Source organism: Populus nigra, chromosome 8, assembly GCF_951802175.1.
Source record: "Populus nigra chromosome 8, ddPopNigr1.1, whole genome shotgun sequence".
Classification (NCBI taxonomy): Eukaryota; Viridiplantae; Streptophyta; class Magnoliopsida; order Malpighiales; family Salicaceae; genus Populus; species Populus nigra.
Genome location: NC_084859.1, coordinates 4,376,183 through 4,398,150, shown reverse-complemented (window position 1 = coordinate 4,398,150; position 21,968 = coordinate 4,376,183). Strand labels below are relative to the sequence as shown.

At 31.4% G+C, this 21,968-nt stretch overlaps 1 protein-coding gene and 1 long non-coding RNA gene across 2 annotated transcripts; both read right to left on the bottom strand.

Annotated features, from left to right (window-relative positions):
• Window positions 1-1,779: 1,779 nt before the first annotated feature.
• Window positions 1,780-2,659, bottom strand: LOC133700952 (uncharacterized). Its single transcript, XR_009843490.1, has 2 exons — window positions 2,348-2,659; window positions 1,780-2,205 (listed from the first exon to the last, which is right to left on the bottom strand). It is a non-coding gene; the product is annotated as an uncharacterized LOC133700952 (long non-coding RNA).
• A 9,718-nt stretch (window positions 2,660-12,377) lies between these two features.
• LOC133701362 (protein ROOT HAIR DEFECTIVE 3-like) lies at window positions 12,378-21,883 on the bottom strand. The gene is made up of 23 exons (XM_062125253.1): window positions 21,595-21,883; window positions 21,354-21,503; window positions 20,874-20,940; window positions 20,659-20,761; window positions 19,780-19,850; window positions 19,613-19,676; window positions 19,457-19,522; window positions 19,321-19,368; window positions 19,182-19,244; window positions 19,013-19,069; window positions 18,642-18,800; window positions 18,390-18,458; window positions 18,179-18,270; window positions 17,427-17,505; window positions 16,300-16,465; window positions 15,926-16,050; window positions 15,328-15,590; window positions 15,144-15,240; window positions 14,888-15,052; window positions 14,190-14,294; window positions 13,474-13,568; window positions 13,286-13,382; window positions 12,378-13,095 (listed from the first exon to the last, which is right to left on the bottom strand). The coding sequence occupies exons 2-23, from the start codon at window positions 21,454-21,456 to the stop codon at window positions 12,865-12,867; spliced, it is 2,385 nt and encodes a 794-aa protein (XP_061981237.1). The 5' UTR covers window positions 21,457-21,503; window positions 21,595-21,883; the 3' UTR covers window positions 12,378-12,864.
• Between the last annotated feature and the right edge of the window lie 85 nt (window positions 21,884-21,968).

Here is a 21,968-nt window from a genome sequence, read left to right as displayed (position 1 = left end):
TTTCAAGGGTCATTTTAGAATTATATTGTTTATATAAATATAATTAAAAATATTAATTAAACATATATAATTCCAATTCAAATCAAAAAATAAATTAACTTGAAATTATGTAATTCAGATTTTAAACACAATATTAAGTATTTATATATAATTTTAAAATTTAAACATTCATATTTAGTAACAACTAGATTGTTGGCTTGTGTTATTCCACATGTCAGTTCAATTTTTTTAATTTTAAAAGAAGCATCCAGGTTTAGCTAATGTTTTTTTTCAAAAATAAAAAATTTAAACCGTATAAAAGTTAACTTGATGTGACCTGATCGACACGATAGATCCAAAGACAACTTGGATAACTGGTAAAAATCTAGTTTGACTCAAAAATCAACATAATATTTTTTTTTTAATTATTGAGACAACAACATATTGGATTGACCTAGATTAACATTTCAAAACTACAACCCGAATCATGAGACCATGATAACCTCAAATAAAACAAATCAAAACAAATTATGAAGTTCAATTTTCAATAAATCATTGTTTGACGATGAACTTGAGAAAATTCTATGTAAAAAGGACACATTAAAAAACTAGAATTAACTCATTAAACTCATGACATAGATCACAAGACAAAGATAACTGTAAAGAAAGCAAATCACAATAAATTACAAAGTTTAATTTCTAATAAATTAAAAATTGAAGAATAAAATTAAAAAATATATAAAAATAAAAAAATATTATACATGAATAAAAATAGTGAAACTGGATCATTTTGAGTGGAATTTAGATGAGAGATCTAGATTTTTATTTTTATTTAAGATGGGAGGCAATTCCAGCAATAACGGAAGAGGATAGACGCCGTTCATATAAAAAAAGGCGAGAAACACAATGACAGCGTTCAATTCTCCGTGTCATATAATATTGCAAGGCTGAAACAACAACTGTGAGCTCTTAATGGCGACATGAATGCCACCGTCGGAGTAAATAGGTCTATTAATTATTCTGATAAATTTATTACATATTTTTCTGAATATATATTACCTTGCCTCTTGAAATCATTTAAATTAAAAAGAAATTTAATAATAGTTGACGCGTACGCTGATTTAATAATATGAATTTATTTCTGTAATTTTATTATAATCCCATCTCTATTAACTCTACTTTTTTTCCAGCGTGTTATGACGATTGACGAGTATCTCTCACATTTATGGTGACCTGTTTGTATTCTAGCACTTGTTGACGACAGATCATGCATTATTGGACTCTTGGATGGATTGCTGGAGTTTGCTCCGAAGTAAATACCTCCTAAGTAAATACGGCGGCAGAGTTTTTAAATCCCGCCTGAATAATGGATTTTGTTTAAATTATCAGGTAATTTTTAATTTTTTTATAAATTAAAATAATATTATTTTGTTTTTTTAAATAGTCAACGAGTTGCAACTGAATTTTTAACTAGATCTTGCCAGGACAATTGAATTATCAAGTTAATCTATCTAGCTAGTCAAGTTTTTAACTTCTATTAATTTTTTTAAAATATGATTTAGTTTCAGGTTCAAATAAGTTGAGTTTCATGTTTATCTATTAAATCGAGTTGAATTTTAAAACAATAGATAATATTATATCAATCAGGAACATCATATACTACACGATAAAAGAAAATCAGAGTTAATTATTGGAGTAGGTTTATCAATTATATGTGATAATAAACATTATAGCCTTATGTTTTATTTCGATCAGGAACAAAACCTTTTATTATTATTATTATTATTATATATGACAACATTATATCATATTTACTTATTATTTCGCAATAAATAAGAAAGAAAGTAAAGTAAAGTGAGAAACGACTTTGAAGTCATTGCAACAAACACCTTTCGTGCACGACTGATGGAAAGCAAAAGAAAATGGGTGCCATTAATTCTCACAACTGCAACCCTCAATCAAGACCTCTTTTCCTTTTTTTTTTCTTTTTTTTTTTTTTGGAGGAGGAGGAGGAGGAGGAGGAGGGCGGGGGTGGTTGGTCATATGCACATATCGAATGTATCTGTCATGAAATCTCGTGTGCATATCTATGTGTATGTGATGTTATTTTCTTTTCTCTTTTTGGAGGACGACGACGACGACGACGACGACGACGGAGGAGGGTGGTTGGTCACCTAGCCATCAAAACACTACTTGCATGACAACATCTCTCAAACATTAAAAACTCTGTAATCAAACCATGCAACTAAATTAGCTTTTTTAAGAACTTTTTATTTGGCCAAATTATCTGCAATATAATTTTTTTCTCTCCATGAGTATGCTTAAAAAACACAAAAATAAGCAGATTGCAAGCATTAAGTTCACCTACCAACCATTATCTGCGTGTAAATGGGAAGCGAATCATCCATATCCATCCATCCTGCTGCTTAACTCTCAAAATTCCCATCCTCCTAATTGTTTTCAAAAATAGATGGTGTCAATTAAATTGGCTTGGTTGATCAAATCATTTCCCAGCCATTGGAGAAAGCTTCTAACAGCACAGAGATGGCATTGTATTGTGTTTGATCTGTATGAATAGATTCCTGTTTTCGGAACAGATCACCCAAAAGGAAAGCTATCTATCAGATATCTACAATCTCTTGTCATCTTCAATAATTATAAGAGGGGTCGGTCATTATTAGTGTTGGATAGAGAGATAGGGATTCCACCAGTTTTCACGGTCGGATTTTTTAATATTTATACTTTATTCATTTCCTTTCGAATAAAAATATTATATATTTATAAATTATCTTTTGAGTTTTGAGTATCTATTATATTTTACTATTATTTATTATTTAATAAAAAACAAAATAGTTAATATATTTATTCAAAGTGTGTGTATTAAATTATAAATATTATACATATATGCGTTTTATGCTAATTTATATATCATGTTATATTAAAAAAATCTAAATATTCAATAAATATGTTTATATAATATAAATATATATTTCGAGTTAGGTTTAGACGAGTTTCAAGTTGAGCTTGGAAAAATTCATAACTTATCTATTACTCATTGAGTCAAAGATAGAGTTGGGATAATTTTTCAAGAGGAGAAACTATTATAACAAGACATAAAATTTTTATTCTAATCTACCATTAATGAATTGTAAAATATAAAAAGATTGCATGATTTAGTTTTATGCAAAGAAAAACATAGAACGATACAAGATTTACTAAACAAGATAAGTAATGTAAGAACTTACTACAAACATAGAACGATCTTTGTATGGGCTAAGAGAAATACCAAATTGAATCAAAATTATAAAATTAATTTAATCTTCATAATGGATCCACCACTTTAATTTTATTAGTCTTCATATTTATCAAATGTAAACATACAAAGTTTATAAGAAATATTAGCTAAAATAAAGCATTATTTTTGTTTGGTAAATTTTTCAAAATAAAGTACAATAATAATAAAATAATAAAGAAAGTTTCTTACCTATTTATTTTAATTGTGTTCACTGTTCTTTCATAGAATAGAAATCATTGATTATCATATATATTTAGAATCTTTCAGCAATGTCTTTTTCTATATATAAACAATCAAATAATCTAAAAGAAAAGCATCCTTCATTTAATTGTGAGGTTTTATTTTAACAACACCATTGCTAAAAAAGCTTGTTTAGTGATTGTTATTAAAACATAAAGAGTCAAAATAATCTGAATTAATTTGTCAATTAGTGAATAAATTGTTTATTTTTCATTTTCTGCCAATCATTGGCGTAAATCTACAATCGATGACAAATTTTTTAACTCTGGATGATTGAGTGCATCAAGCTCATAATGTTACAACTAGAATCTCAACTGAATTTTTTCATGGTAAAAAAAATCTCCAGGATAGAACTTATCAACAAGCATGCATATATCTTCAACAATAAATAATGTGTAGGCATTTTTTGGATCTATAGTTGTACTCAACATAAGAAGCTCGGTTGTCTGCTCACTGAATCTATTATTTAGCTCTTGCAATTATTGATCAATGGTAGCTGTAAATATATCAACTTGGTAGTGATACTTAATTGTTACTGAATTTTTTTTAACGGTGAGATCACCCCCATATTAAAAACTCAAATGACATTAGCAACTTAACTGCAAAAACTGCATCACCATGTTGAGAATAAGTAAATCCATCTGAAGTGCGAGCTCCATCTACTATCTTCGAGTAGTTGCAAATCAATTATTTGACTAGCTCATTTACCTGTTTCAATCTCACCAATAACAATTAAATGTTCAATTTGAGTTGCTTGAAAAGCTTAAAATTCATCATTACGCTTTCAAGAAACACTAACAATGTTTATAATAAAAATCAAATTCTGAAAAAAAGTGTGAACATCATATATTTCTCTAGCTGCAACAATTAGAGTCAATTGTAATTGATAGGCTAAACAATATATGTAATATGCATAAGGGTAGTCTTTAATGAATAAAGCTTACAAGTCATTCCACTCTCCACACATATTACTAGTATCGTCATACCCTTGACCTCTAATATTTTGAATATTAAGATTATAATGAGATTAAATAGAGGAAGTCTCTTCCTTAAGAGTTAAAGTGGTTGTATCTTTAACATGCATTATATCCAAAAAAAAAAAAACTTTCTTATATAAATCTATTTTTATCAAGAAACCTAATAATAAAGGTCATTTGCTCTTTTCTGGACTCATCTCAAGCTTCATGAACAATCAAACAAAATTTTGCATCATCAATCTCATGACGAATTGAAAACTGAACATTTATAGTAAAAACAAGAAAAATTTCCTTTTGAATTTAATGTGATGTGCATTTAGCATTTTGTGGATCATAATCTAAAATAAAAACACCTATTTGTTCATTGTATGATAGTTAAGAGTTTTATTATTTCAAGAAACTACCCTAATTTTTTTTTTTATTATGGTCATTCATCATGGCCTCTAAATGGACATGCTTGAAATATGAGCCAATGAACAATATCTATTGAGGCTTATTATTTATAATTTCTTGAGAAGTTTGCCTCTCAACTACTTTCTCAATATAACATGATTAATTTTTAAAATTTTCCAAGCATCTGACAGCAAATTTATAAACTGAATTTGAACATTTTCCCATGTGAGTAAAAAAAAAAAGCACATCGTTCCTCATCATTAACTTTCTTTCAACAACTAAATTCTTTAACAATAAATGTGTTTTTATCTTGGCTTTCCTGTTGATTTAGTTGCAAATAAATAACTGGGAAAATAAAATGCAGCATTTTTCTCTAAATATTCAAGACAGGAAAAACTTTTGAACCAATAAGATTGAAATTGACAAGGGTGTTTTTTACCAGTCAACAGATTTTCAGACATCAAAAGTTGATATGACCCTAAATTAATGTATGCCCTTCGAGTTTCATCTTGTTGATTAACTATGTATTCATAAATTTGAGGTCGATTACCTAGATCTTAAACTAAATAAGCAGTGTCAGTATTTTTTTGTTCAGTTCTTATAATTTTAGTAGGAGACTGCTAAATAATGAATGCAGGTTCTTCATAAACTGAAATAGGTTAGGGCTGCTCAATCACTAATTCAACATTACACAATGGAGTTGGTTAACTAGGTTGTGAATCATCAATATTTTTCCTTTTTTTCTTAAAAAAAATCAATTATTCTTGTCTTGTTCATGGTTCAACATAAAATCAAATCAGATGAATTAGGCAAACTTTAATTAAGAGAATTCAAGATCCAAAATTAAAAACAACAATAAAGATCAAGACCATAAATTGATGAAATTAGCATCCTTAATTCCACTCAAATTCATAAAAACTCAATCAAAATTTAAAATTGATGGCAACCCACCCAAATATAAAAATAAAAAAGAATGTCAATAATAGAGTACAAAAGCAAAAGGAGACAGTTAAAACAAGGAAAAAAAAAGAATCTTGAGTCTGGGTTTCCTTGTTATGATAGAAGAGAGGGAAAGACAAAGCTTTTTTGGTATGGGGCATGTAAAGAGAGAGAGTTTGGTAGCTAGGTGATTAGTACTTAAAAGTGCATTTTTATCAAGGTTTTATATCATCATATTACACTTAAAGTATTATTAAATTCCCTAACTTAAGCATGTTTTATAATAACAAGTCTGATAACATAAGATATCTTTAATTTATAGTAAATGATCATTTTGAATGCATGCATATCTCACAATTTAAAAGATTGATTGATGTGTTTAACATTGAAAGTGAAAAGATAAAGAGAGGGCTAAGCTTAAAGAAGAAATGTTGGTTCAATTCAAACTGGAATATCATTCGGTTATTGGATCATAACTGGAGCTGTAGAAAATAGATTTAGGTCTGGTTTATATGAATGGAAAGCTAAGACATAGGCATAAAACTTTCATGAAAAGTCCAATATTCAAAACGGTCGTTTGCAAGTTCAAATTGTAGCAACAAAAGAGAAGTCGTAATCTGTTCTGCAGCCCAGACACTGTTCAGTTTTCAGCCCATATCTCGAGTTCTAGAAGTCCAAATGAGTTTATTCTTTTTTTGTTGGAAAGCTAAGATAAATTTACAAAACTTTCATGTGGACTATATGTTCAAATTCTGATGTTAGCAATGATATTTTATTCAGATAAGAAGATAATGGTTGTCACCAAGTCAAGAGGTGGTCACCCACTCAATAATTAGTCATCAAATCAATAGTTTTGAATTTTAGCCTATAAAATGAGGCATTTGTCATACATTTAGACATTTTGGTTTTCATATCAAGATCATATTCTTGCTTTCTTTCTTTGTGTTTTTGTAATGTTTAAGTTTTGATTTCATTAATCTCTTGTTTTTGCTTTTCATCATAATTATGTTCTTATCTAGTTTATTTATGTTTCTCTTCTTCACAATGTTTAGCTAAGTTTATTATGTCAAGGTAAAAAGGTTTCACTAATGGTGTTAGAATATGTATAATAGAAACTCAACATGGACTTCAATGTTTATATCTAATAAAGTTTGTTATTAACATGTCTTATCTTTTTATCTTACTAATTCTTAATACCTTACTTGTTAAATGATTAATCTAGATTTGTGTTGTACAATCCTTGGTACAACAAATACTTTGCACTTTTATAGCCTATTACTGTATGGTATAACCGACACATGTGTTATGAAAGGAACTTGATTTGTTGTTAACATAAGTTAACATCATGAATTCCTGACAATATTTAAAAGTATGGTGTAACTAAAATAAGATAATTAATATGATCATGTTAAAAATTTATAATGAATTATTAAGAATAAATCATCCAATTGGAACCTTATTTGTGTGTGATTTCCAGTTAATTAATAAAAAGAGTTTAAACTATACTTATTTCTAATACTATTAGTGGATCCTCTAACCTTGATAATTATTTTTATCTTTGATTAATATTTATATCAATATCACATCTCAAAAGTTCTCTTCAACTTCTTTTTATTTGTTATTTATAATTTTATGTAGTTCACCTCCATATGGTTTGATCTCGGTTTTACTGGGTTATTTATTACTTCGACATTCCTGCACTTGGGATAAGACATCAATCATTTAATCGTGTCACTAGGTCTTTTATTTTTTTATTTAACAATTATTTTTTAATAACATATATTTTTAAGCTAGGTTACATATATATATTGCAGGTTCCTAGCCCTCTAGTTTTGTCACTACATCGAGTATGGTAATTATCCTTAAAATATCAACCCATCCAGATCAAGGTGATGTCTATCAGATTCAGCTTAATTATTGTCCATAATTAAAGAGTCAAATTTTGTTTTTAAATATAAAATATAAAATAAAATAAAAAATAAAGGGATATCTAAGAAAAGGCCACATGCACCTGGCCCAAGAAAAAAAACCAAGTGTGCATGGGCCTAGAACCGAGGCCCACATGCCTTTGTTTTCCTTTCAACGGCCGATGACCATAATTCTTCACACACACACACATCCTAAAACCTAAAAAAAACTCATTTCAAACACCAAAAAAGCCTACGATCACCCTAATAAATCAAAATCTAAACTAATAAAAATTAACTTGGCTTCCTTTGATTTACTTTTCACGATATGTACAAATTATTGTTTATCAAAATGTGGTTGCCTAACCATTTTCTCTTTCCTTTTCTAATTTTCAACAACTCTCTATTTCCCCTCATATTTTAAGGATTGAAATATTTTTGAAAAATGAAGTTTAGGACTGAATCATAGACCCTCAAAACAGAAGGACCAAAAGAGAAAAAGTAAAAACTTTTAGAACTAAAATGTATTGTTTGCGTCCTATGAATTGTAAAAAAAGAAAAAGAAAAAAGGGGTTGTTTTTCAATGTTAAATTCAGTCGTTATTGTTTTAATTTTTTTAATTGATAAAAATAAATTCTATTTTGCAAAATTGAGCATCAATTTAATGCATGTTGAACATTTTTTGACATTAGAAAACATGTTATAGGACCAAAATGAAAAACATTATTAGGTTCAAAATTATCAATATAATGTGGGAGGATAAAATTCAAAAAGAAAGTTAAGTGATGGAATTCAAATAGTTTTTCAAGGACTAAAAAAAAGAAGGGTTAACTTAGCTATATTGTAGTGGTCCACAGTGCAACTAAGTCTTGCCCCACCATGAAAAAAACAGTAAAATCCATTATGTTTTAGTATTTCTTACCATATCTGTCACATCCCAAAAAAAAATGTAATTATTTAAAAGTGTAAAATTTTATGTGGTGTAATTTTTATTTTATTTTTTTTTCAAAAAAATTTCGACAGAGTTTCCCTTGTAACGGGACTATACCAAGTTATCGACATCTTCATTCCTATCACAATTCATATCATAATCATGGTCCAATCATCTTGGACCTCTTTCCCAAACAACGCATCACAAAAAAAAAACAGGTATTGTCCAATAATCAAGATGCAATTAATAATAATATCCTGACCTTAGGTCTATTTTTGAAAACACCCTGGTTCCTTTGAGTTGATCAAAAAGATCATCTATCTGTGGCAACGAATATTTATTATTCACCGTCACCTTATTAAGCTGCCGATAATCAATACAAAGCCTTAGAGTTCCATCTTTCTTTTTTACAAATAACACTGAAGCTCCCCAAAGTGAACTACTAGGACGTATAAATCCTTTTTCCAACAATTCTTGCAGCTGTATCTTCAATTCAACTAGTTCCGCAGGTGTCATCCTATAGGGCGACTGAGCTATAGGGGCCGACCCGGGAATTATATCAATTGAGACTTCCACTTCCTTTTCAGGAGGTAACCCAGGCAACTCCTCAGGAAACACATCTGGAAAATTAGCCGGTTTATAATTTTTCGTCAAAATTCAGATTTTTTTATTTCATACTTGCACAAGTCATATCAATTAATTTACTCAATTCTCGAGACTTATATATATATATATATATATATATATATATATATATATATATGTTGAGATTATATCAATTTTTTTTTACTTAAAAAAATATTCATATGTTGTTAATGTATTTTTTAGTAGGAAAAAAAATTAAACTACATAGGGATTGATCTAATATGATTTGGTCGACTTGACAAGTTCAAAAACAACCCGAACAACTAATTAAAATATAGTTTGATTAAAAAAATCAAGACAATATTTAAAAATATATATATGGAAACGACAACATATTAGATCAACTCGGGTTAACTTGTCAAATCCTCTACCTAGGGCAATAAATCATGATAACCCTATAGAAAGAAAAGAAAAAAGAAAGTATTAAATCCAATTCTCAAGAAACCTAATGTTGAAGGATAAAATTAAAAACAAAATTCAACTAAAAAATGAGTTAAGTCAACCCGCTTTAACCTGTTGAACCTGGGTTATAAAATCAGGATAATCTCATAAAAAGCAAGTGAAAATAAATTATAAAGCTCAATTCTCAATCAATTCAATGTTGAAAGATGAAATTAAAAAAAAAATCAATTAAAAAATGACACAAAAAACCATCTGAACCAACTGGCCAAACTCGTGACTCGAATCATAAGATCAGGATAAACTCATAGAACACAAACTAAAATAAATTATAAAATTTAATTCTCAATTAACCCAATACTGATAAAATAAAAAAATCAACTAAAAAAAGAACAAAAAAACTTGAGTCAATTGGCCTAACTTGTGACCTGAGTTATAAAATTATAATAACCCCATAGAAAAAAATAAAAAAAATTATAAAACACAATTCTCAATCAACCTAATATTGAAGGATTAGGTTAAAAAAGAAATCAAATAAAAATGACAAAAATACCTCGAGTCAAACCAGGTTAACCTGCCAAACCCGGATCAAGAGAATGGGAGAACTCCATAGAAAGAAAATAAAAAAATTATAAAGTTCAATTCCTAATCAATCAAATATTAAAGGATAAAATTGAAAAAAAATACTCAATTAAAAAAAGATCAAAAAAAATAAACTCGATACAACGCAGCTAACTCGCAAAACTCGCAACTCAACTAATGAAATTGTGATAACCTTATAGAAAATAAATTATGAAATTCAATACCTAGTAAATTAAATATTGAACGATGAAATTGAAAGAAAAAAACAAAAACAAAATTAAATTTGAATAGTTTTTTTTAAAACAAGAAAATTCTAAAAAAATATTTAGAATCAAAACGAAAAAGACCTTGGCATTTCGGATTGAAATGACAGGACCTTTATAATATAATTATATTACATTATATCTTTTAAAAAGTTATTTTTATCTTTACCACAAATAATTATAATTTAAATTCATTTAACTTATTTTTATTATAAATTATTTATGAAAAACAAAGATTATGATTCAATTCAAAAGTTATTTTTCATAAACTTTGAGAACTCTTAATCATGATATTGATAAAGGTTACTATGACATGATTTTGACAATTGATTTCAATTGATTTTTAAATTTTGCTCATATCACAATCATAAATATATTTCATTAAAATTAACTTTTGACTTTAATAAAAAAAAAACTTATTACGAAACCAAATTAAGATTCGAAGTTAAAATTATTGGCCTTTTAACTTATACTACTTTCCTTCACCTATAAAGTTGTTTGGAGTAAATTTTCACTAAATATATAGCCAACTTAACTTATTTTTATCATAAATTATTGTAAGAAATAACTTCTAAAATCAAAAATCAGTTTTATTAAGTTATTATTCTCTCTACTAAAACAATTAAGAAAGTTTGTGATGTTTTATTATTCATATGAACAACACCTTAGTTTTTTTTTTAAATTTCTCAAACCTTTTTTTTTAATTCTACTTTTCTTTTTTTCTTCTTCCAAATTCATTCTTCAATTATACTAAAAGAATTGAAAAAGTTTATGGTGCTTCGCTGTCACCTTGTTTTTTTTTTAATTTTCCAAAAAACATTTCTTTTTTTATTTTAAAATTCTACATTCCAATTTTTTCTATTTATTTACACAATAAAATAACTAATATGCCATTTGGATTTAAAAAAATAATGAACTGGCAGGAAAGGGCATTTATGTTTTTTTCATTTCAAATACACAATAAAATTACTGCAATGCCCTTGAATTTAGATTGTTTTTGACATGGGTCAAGGTTTTTTTTGTCTTTTTTTTTGTAATTACCAAGTCTGATCAAGGACAATTTAGTATTTAGCAATATATAAAATATTAATTTATTTAAAAAAAAAAGTTGGGTGTTTTAATTACCAGGTGTCTTTTTCCTCCCTTCTTTCCTCTCTTCTTCTTAGTACATTTTCAAAATAACCTTTTAATTTTTATTTTTTAAAAATTTAATTTCTGTTCTTTTTATTATTATTTTTTATTTTAAATAATTCATAGAATTTATATTTTCTTTCTATTTAACCCTCATTTATTTATTTATTTATCCTTTCAGATCTAGTTCTTGTTCTTTTGATTGTTATATTTTTTTTAATCATTCTCTTAATTAAAATATCTTTTTCAATTATATTCCTTAGTATTTTATATTATTTTCTTGATAATTTTTTTTTTAATTATATCTTCTAATATTTTAGTTCATTATATTTGATGTGAAATTTAATTTTTATACTTTTTATTTATTAGCTTAGGTGAACCACCATTAATGAATTTCTTGTGATTATTTTCTTAAATGAGATTTATGCCCTTATTGGTCTGCATGTCACAATCAAATGACATTTGGTCCCACTGACTGGTGAGATTTATTGAATTCACATTTGCAGGACAGTCGGCCTGCCTGCCACTAACGGGAACCGGTCTCCATGCATGAACATGTCTGTCTTTATCATGAAAAAACGAGTGCAAATAATAATAATATATATATATATATATATATATATATATATATATATATAAACTTCATGCCCTGCATCCGCCATTGATATATTATGAAGCCCTTTGACAACCAAGAAATAATATAAAAGCAATCATTATCAATTGCATTTCCTGTTCCAAAACCCAATGCCTTTCTTTCCTTTTTTTTCCCCTCATTTGAAATAGAGCAAAAAAGAAACAGAGAGTGCAAAGGATACAAGCCAAACAGAAACAGCGTCACAATTCTCACAAAGACAAGATTGAATACGAGCCAGTAGAATCAACCACGACCAATGTTTAGATAAGATGTAGCTTGTCCCCGAAAAATAAACAAACAAAAGGAACACCTAGGGTTGATACATGAAGAACTATTCAATGGGGGCTTTCTCACAATAAACCAGCACCCTCCTGTATGCGGCACTTACACAAAAATTAATGCCTTCAAAATCTGTTCATCTCACATGCTTGCAAGAGTTCAAAATCGTGGACCATACACATGCAACCCACCATGATGCGAGCAGAATGCTGGCATATTCAAACAGAGAAACTAAAATGCTTTTCCAACAAGACAGCTGTTCCCCACCACCTAGTCATCTTTCAAGGTGTTCGAGTACTCGGTCCCTTGTTTTGGTGATGTAACACTAGAGGAAGCGCTTGATGAGGAATCACTAAAAGAGCTTGATCCATTCTGAAAACTTTTTGTTGCATTTCTCTGAGGATCTGCAGTCGCAGGTTGCTTCCCCTCTTCTGCTAGTCTTTTGAGAAGATTCATGATAGTGGGAACGAACTTTGAAGATAAGGAAAGAAGCCCCGGAAGCTGTGAACATGCAGACAGGGAGGGAGTGTTTAGAAAGCATACTCAACGAGTAATTTGAACAAGTGCAAAACTTTTAAGAGTCAGTATGGAGAGTTTGGTGATATAGTTTCGAGGGTAAAAGGAGCTTGTCAAAAGCAAGACATGCATGGAAAATCAGAACCAAACTATGAGATTGCGGTTTGACACTTACAGCACCATTGCGGAATTCGCCTGAAATGTCTAACTGCACCCATAGGGCTTTAGCGAGTAGAAAACCTACAAAGATGACACCCAAATACAAAGGATTTCTGCAACAGTAAAGAATGCCAAAAGAAATAATATCAGCAAACAAGGGATATAATCTGTCACCAAAAATATCTAATTCCACAACCATGTTACCTCAAAAGTGTCATAAACTCATTAAATCCTAACACAACCAGGGCGAGGATTGCCCATGGGGGTGGTAACCAGTTGTTATTACGTTTGTGGGCTTCCTGAAAATTGAAAAAAGTGAATAGATTAACAAAGCATCCACACTGTAGATGAGTGCGCGCGTGTAAACTACCAGAAACAGCAGATATTTGATATGGCCATTTACCCATTTATCTCATCAACTATAATAGCACAATAATCAAATTCCAAGAATTAGCAATATAACATTTACAGCACATAAAACACTCAATGCCGCAGCATAAGGGTTTTGACTGCAACACCAAATGTAAAGCCATTAAATTGCTCGATATGGTGGCAACACTTTAATAGTGATATTCATACAGTTATCTAAAGGCCGTGAGATGAAGCCTAGTCATACTTTTGTGCCACTGCACCTGCCACATCCTGTAAAATGTTGTCATCTTATACAAACTTGATAATCTGCACTCTTAAGAACCAGATATCACTAAATGTACAGCATTTCATGCAACTGACCAGTCAGGACTAGGTTCTCAAGTTCTATTTCTTTGGACATGCCTTATCCCAAGCACAGCTTAGCAAACATGAAAATGCAAAAAAGGTGTACATTATGTTCCATCTCTATGTTGACAATCATAATCTAAAGACAACTGTGAAAACATAAAATAAATTTGCAAACCTAATGATATGCAAGGATACCATACCTGTGCAGAAATGGCCTGTGTAACAGTGTACTCTGTCTCTGTCTTGAATTGCCTCCACAAAGATTTGCACTGGACAGGTGTGATCAATGTCCTTGAGGATGGAATCTGCAGTAGCAAAACCAGTTCCAAGTATAAAAGGTGTTTTGTGGTAAGTAAAGAAGAGTCTAATGGTATCAGTGCGTGCAAAATCAAGGGAGAGGTCTAAAGCAATGATCACTCAATACTACGGTGCCAGTATGTACTTACAATATCCATCAGGCAATTCCCAATTAATTTATCAAAGAGAAATGCATTTGTAGAGATCTGACATATAGCATCTGCACCAGCATGACAAACCCATTCATAGCTACAGGCCTATGTGTGCACTATCTATGGGATCCACTATCACAAGTTCCACCATCTTCTTGAAATGCAGAATTAAAGAGATTCATTGATCAAACACTTAACTTAGAATGGCAGACCTCATTCATGCAAATGTCATCTGTAAACTGATATAAAAAAGTTCACAAGAGTTGCAAATAAACTAAAAAACTTTCAGGAGTTTTAGAGAATTGATCCTAGAAAAATGATCTAGTATAAGGTCCACAAAATTCATTTCTTGAATTTCGATTACATACTCTTTCTACAACAATAACAAGCAAATTTGAAGATATGTTAACATAAACACCAGGAAAAAGCTCAGCAATACGAAAGGTCACCTTTTCCCAAGAGTTTGAGGCCAGTGGGTCAAATGGTATGATACTTCTGTCTTTAACAGCAGCATTGTTCTTTGCATCCATCAAAGCAGACGATAATGTAGTCTCAATATTGTCAACATCATCATCCAGACGGATTGCAGCCATTACAGATAACAACTTCAAAGACTGGCAAAGTTTAACAAATGAAATTAGTTGAGATCCATATTCAAAACAAAACTTGAGAATCAACATTTGTTGAAATATGTATTGATCATACTGCAGAGCGAGCAGTTTTGGTAATTGCTCGAATGTCTTCCTTTCCGGTCCAAATTCGTGGCATTGAATCAGAGTCATGGCTAAACAACATTGAAAACCTGCATGCAAAGTTTACATTCACTCTCCATAAGATGGATATGAAACAAAACAAATAACTTAGTTGAAAAATTGCAATGGGTTGTTACCTGTCTTTCATACGGATCATGACCCTTCCAGATTCTTCTCTTGCTTTTGCCTCAACGACACCTCTTCCATAATTCTCCAGACTTGCAATTAATTTGTCCTTAGATTGTTCATCCATGTCAAAACCAAAGATTGCATTACAGAACCCAGCAACAGCTGATTCTGTCTCACGTAGCAGAAGTTTCTTTATGGCTGACCATGTCTCACTATTAGCTCCATCTAAAAGAGCTTCAACAGGCCCTGATAATGCCGCATTTAGTTTTTCCTGCAGGTCAAGAAAATTTGTTTAGCACACATATATAGACACTGAGTTTCTTTTGTGAGAAAGTCCAAACCATGTGACCATTGTCATTCACCACACCCAACTTTATTGATAAGATATCGGTGTCTAACAAGATTTCACAACATATAAAATCCAGAATGCGTGAAACAATATGACAATCATTTTAATTGTTGACCTGCAAAGACTAAACTTCAAGCACAACCATATTCCTTGAGCATTTTTCCATATTAGTTTTAACTTATCTTCACTTGAAGACAATTAGAAAATGAAGCTGGCACACACAGAAGCAAGAAAGGATAATCATAGAAAAATTGTACCTCAAACGAAGAAGTAAGTTCAGAGAGTTTGGCAGCATGGACAGAAGCAATATGTGCATCTATATCACGACGTAGCTTATCCCGCACTTTGGATGTGTCCCAGTTTGCTTGTTCAATGACAGCATCTGTGATTATAGTATTTCAAAGAGAAGTTATACTTTATTGAGCCCAGACAGTATAGCTAGTTAAACAAAAGGCTGCTTATATGTGCTTCTAATCATGCAACAGCAATTCGATATTATTTTCCCCTGAGAATAAAGTGTGATAAAGTTTCTTCCCACTTGTTTGACAGCTTTGTTTTCTAAGCCTTGTTTTTCTACATCATCAAAGCTAAAAATGAAATGGCAAAATGTATTTAAGTCATGTAATCATACCTGCACGCCATTCATCAAATTGAGCCATGTAAGACTGAGTGCAAGTTTGAGCAGCCAAAGAGAACCCTTCTCCTGCATTCAAAGCTTTATCAAATGCTTCCTTGAATTTTTCAAGAGTTCCAGACCTTATATGACCCAACATGGATTGATGTGCTGGTTGGACAAGCTACAAAGCACAAGAAGACAGCTAACCAGATTAATTATTCATAATTTGATATCAAACATAAGAAAACAGTTGAAACTGCTACAAATAAGCTGCAGAAGATAGAAATCCAAAAACAGCACTCTGCAAATACAATCCTCAGAGCACATGAATTGAGTGGCCAATAAGGAAACTAATATCCATTATGTTATGAGCACGAACATGCTTTAATATATTTTAATACTATATCTTCTTTCACCATTTCAGCCCACATTTCCATCCCACCCCTTCTTTACTCCAAGGACACGCAGTCAATCAATGTTCTACACCAATGCATCCGTATATCTACGCATGACCAGACCATCTCAAAATGCACTCCCTCAACCTATCCTCAATCAGGTGCATTTCCACCTTCTTACCAATCACTTATCGATCATACTTTGTATTTCATACATCTAATCTTCTTATGTGCAAACAATTCTCACTGCCATAAAGAATAACTAGACATGATACACAAGCCTCTCTGCCAACTAGCTTGAGTTTTTTGGATTGAATGCTTTGATGTAATAAGAGAGCAATCATATAAAAGGTTTGTTATCAAGCCGTAAGAACTCATCCAGCCACCTCTGTTGATCCCTATGCAGTCACATGCTTATGCATTCAAGGTTGTCCATACATTCTAATATACAACTCAAATTAACTAAGTATTAACATAAATTAGTTTGATTCTGATTCCATATTAATGTGACTATTGGTGGCCACTTTTCTGGAATGTAAAATGATCATGTTAATAGTTTATACACAAATCAAAAGAATTAGTAGCCTAAATATTGACATGCTTTTAGTTCCAAATCGACAGGCATTGACTGTACTTCAATATCCTAAGTTCTCAATTTTATGGCAATATCTCAGTTTTTCATCAATCAAAACAACTGCCATAAAATTTTAAAAGAAAAAAGGAAAAAACTCTTGAGAGACTGATTACTTGGAGCAATTTTTCCTCAAGCTGCTTTCGCTTTGCAGATCTTACTCCTTCGTCAAAATAAATAGCTTCAGCATCATACCTAGAATTAAAAAGGCCATTATTTATGATAACCAAATCAACAAGGTTTTTAATGCATATCTTAAGCCATAGAACAAGTACTGAATAAAAGGATCCCAGATAATGACAAAGTAGAGAAAATTGAGTTAAAGATGCAACCAAAGATGAAGCAGATCTACCTAGAATCATAAGAAACTCTATTTCATGGCACATAAAAAGTGAAATGGCCAGCTTAAAACAAGTTGTTGTGGTAAGGTAAAAAGAAATTCTGAAAGCAACAGATAATAACAAGGTATGAAATCTGATCCGTTATAATCAAGAAGTCAACCCAACCATCCCTTCATCAACCAGAAAAATAATCTAATCAGCTTTATTAGAGTATGAACCCGTGCAGTAGTCATCTTGTTCACCACTTTTATTAGGATTCTAATGAAAATAAATTCCATTAGAATCTAACAATGCTTCTAAATTTCTAATACACTCTTGTTGGATGATACATGTGGAACTAAGCACAAAGCCACCGGCATATAAGCACCTTGCAAAAATAGAGATATAGCTTTCAGTTTTTCACCCAAGTTACATCATATCTGCCAAAGCTTAAGGCAGTTTCTAAAGCTGTATGCTAACCCTACACCGGAACACATCAGTAGCAGAGCCACTGTAAATTTACATATTGCACAAGGAAAAGCACTTACTCAGACAAACTAATATTTAGAATTGCACTAAGCTTCTTTCCAAAGCCAGAGACTGGACCAGATTCTACAGCCTCTTCCATTTGACACCACTTCTGTGGGAGATAATAAACCATATTTTATCAGTGTCAATGCTCCCAGGAAGGATAAGATCAAGAGATAAGAAGTGGAAATAAGAAAAGAAAGGATGACAGAATACTTTAAAAGCCTATACCTCATTTGCAACAAAACTACCATATTTTTCGTTGGCAATTTCTTCACAGCGTACAGTAGCAACCATAACCTGCAAGAATATGGGGGTTGAAAATGGCATTAACAAAATATGGATGTACTTGTTCCATGTTTGTGTTAAGTAAATATTCACGAAATTACCTTGTGGAAAGGATTATTGGGGTCACATATGGCATTAATAAAATGTGGATGTACTTACTCTAATCCTCTGCTAAATAAATATTCACCAAATTACCTTGTGGGCAGGAAGGTCAAGGTCCTTATTTTCCTTAATAACTTTCCAGATTTCCTGTGCACTGAAAGAGAAACCTGAAGCAGGAACTACACCCCTACGATCTCCTGCGAGCCCACCAGGTGCAATAGAATGGAAAAATCGCTGTCTCAAACTAGCAACCTTCATTGACAAGAAGAAGTCTATCAAATAACAAAGGTATGCTAGCTAAGTTCCAGCTCAATGTTTAGATCACAAACTAGAATCCAGATGGTAGGCAACGAGTGTGATACATTTAAACTTTGAAATGCAAGGACTTTAAAATGGAATGACTGGATACTAACATCCATCTAATTTGCATGCAACACAAAGAGCAAGAAACATATTTTCTCTACCTGCTCCTTGAATTGCTCTTCTTTTTCTTCATAACTAGAAAGAGCAACAACTTCAACCTGGCCATCATTTATCAGAAATATTGCAAAGTCAAATATCAATGTTCCACATCTCTCCCTTCTAGAAAAGGACATTTCAAAAACAAGTTCAGACAAAAGCATGACATCTCACATTAAAGAATTCACTCAATCGAGTTTCCTTGTGAGCTTCTGGCTTGGGAACAGAGTCCCATATCTGCAGTTACATAGAAGAAAAAAGGTTAAAGACAATACCATAATTCAGTAAATAAGGAAAGCATGGTTTTATTTACCTTCTGAATGTCCTCTCTTAGAACAGGTTCTAAATTCTCCAATGGTGTCTGCAAACAACCAAAGATCAACATAATGGATACAAGTAAAAGAACAGTCAAGCCACAACATTAACTAGCATGAAGGAGAGAAACACACCCTTGTTTTGTCACGTATGACAAACATCAAAGTTGTTTTGCGTGGACTGAATAATCGCATCATGACCTGAGAGCAAACAAGCCCATCAAGTTCCAAAACCATGGGAACTTTATAAAATCCATATTGAAGGTTTGCAGACAGCACAAGCAAGGTTACCTGAAATACAGTCTTTAAAAGAGGCTTATTTGCAGCTTGCTCACGACCAATATCGTGACACCACCTAGATAAATATTTCTTAGAAAGGTTATGTATCAAATTATGGAAAACCTAAACATTATAAGAAACATGAAGAATTTATGTCCAGTGCAAGATAGAGATCTTACATGTTAATCAATACTATATCTGAGACAGCAAGGGCAAAAAGGGCACTCTGTTTCTCAAATGCTGTATCATCCTAAAAATGAAGAGAAGAACACTAGATAAGAGAAAGCAAACAGCAATATACTGTTCCATTTAGTGTTTCTTGAGAAGAAAAAACTCTCTTTCAGGAAGACCCTTTAATGTGCTATTTCTCTCAATGCAAGTCAATATATTGGGCAGGTTTTGCTAACATACAACAAAAAGACAGTCTCCCTCCTGTCCATTTCTTTGACCCTTGACTAGAGGATTGTTCACTTACATCCGACGAGAAATAATTTCACTAATGTAATGCTCAGCATTTCCAAATCTACATCGATAAAATCTTAATCAAACAACTCCAAATTATATATCTAAATGCAGCCAATACAATTACAACCCTAACCATAACTGACAAACCATTCTGGTAGACTACTGGAGGGATCATATGTGCATAAATCTTCAAAAAATTCAAAGAAGGCAGCTCAAGGATGTGTTCATGAACAAAAAGGTATTGTTGTCAGCCAAAGCACGTTTTAGGTTAAAAGTGCATACTCTACTGATTTTTGGATTCAGAAGTTCACTGCAAATTTTTGAGAATTAATTTACTCATTCTATACTGAAAAAAGTTTCATGAATATAGAGCAGAGGAATGGAGAGCTGAGTATCTAAGAAGGTAATATAATATAACCAGTTTTAGAACATGGCTGCATTTGTGTAATACAAAATGAATTTACAATTTAAACAAGGTATAAAAAGATTACAGAGAACTGAAAACCCCAGAAAACTTTAAATGGTGCTATAGGGAAAGAGGGAGGGAGGGAGAAATGCAAGTGAAGTTATTTCAAAAATGATAATAAAGGCACCTCTCCACGTTCTCTTCCATCAGTTCCCTCCAAATCCATTACAAGAGTACAGGGTTCAATACCAGCACATCTTGCCAACCAAATTCCCTTAGTGGTTTGAGACCTGAAAATAAATGGAACCTATCAGGCTTTAGCAATTCCAGAAAGTTTTTCATGTTCAAGGAAAAAGTGCAATAAAAGATAATCAAATTGGAGAGAGCAATGCAAGAACGTGCCTTCCTTTAAAAGCATCCATCTCTCTAAAGCTGGTACCAAACAAATGATTCAACAAAGTGCTCTTCCCTGTCCAGTCCAAATAAAACAATGTAAAACTCTTCAGGCAACACGGGCCATTAATAACAGGTGTAAATTATTAGCCAATAAAACTGGAAAGGCGGTGGAAGTTGAATTGAACTAAAACCAGGGACAGTTTGATAAAACTAGATAGAACAATATTCAAATTCGAATTAAATATACCAGCTATGCTGTTAATTATTCCAGGTTGACTACATTTCAAAAAGTGCAGCACTGAGTCTCAAAATCAAAACCTTCTCTTGCCTTCTTTACAGGATAAATCATACTGTTCTAGCTTCTAGTGCAAAGCCATTTGGCAAATCAGATCACAGAATGAAAATCTTTTAATTAAACAAAAATAAGGACAACCAGAGAGAAATAAACAAAAGGTTAACTCATCAATGAACGAAAAAGGTTCATACCACTACTTTGTGGGCCCATAATGGAGACTATAGCATATGACAATCCGCATTCCCCCAATCTCACTTCCTTGATTAATTGTTCTAATCCAGTATCATTAAACATACCATCTCCGTCAATAAGGTGAGTAGAACAGCAACCATCGCTCTTTTCTGAAAATCAAACTTACACGAATTAGTTTTGGAGCACAAATTAAAGATTACAGATTACATATCTTACAGTAAATACATAAGCATGTATAACCTTTAAAACAACTAACAGCTCAAAAGTTCCATGCCATATCGATCTGTGCGAGTTTCCCATACAAGCTAATGATAACAGAAATAGAATACACGAATCTTCATATAATTCAAAACGGAGAATCCTTAAAGCCATAAGCTGAGGTTTTCACACTTAAAGTCATACTTATACCCCATTAGAAACCACGGACTATTTGGTACTGCGGTTGGGGTGCTTTCCAAAAGACTTATTGTCTGAAAAGGCATCAAATAGATTGCTTTCTTAGGTGATTTTCGATTTTTTTTTATACGAGGACGTCAAAAACCATTGAAAATCACCTAAGAAGCATCAATTTGATTATTATTTTTTTAAAAGAAAAGCACTTTCAACCACATCAC

Coding starts and splice junctions, on each gene's coding strand:
- LOC133701362 (XM_062125253.1), bottom strand. CDS start 21,456: ATGTTTAATGATACTGGATTAGAACAATTAATCAAGGAAGTGAGATTG. Junction 18,801..19,012: donor AAGAGCAATTCAAGGAGCAG/GTAGAGAAAATA, acceptor TTGTCAATGAAG/GTTGCTAGTTTGAGACAGCG. Junction 15,591..15,925: donor AACTTACTTCTTCGTTTGAG/GTACAATTTTTC, acceptor CTTGACCTGCAG/GAAAAACTAAATGCGGCATT.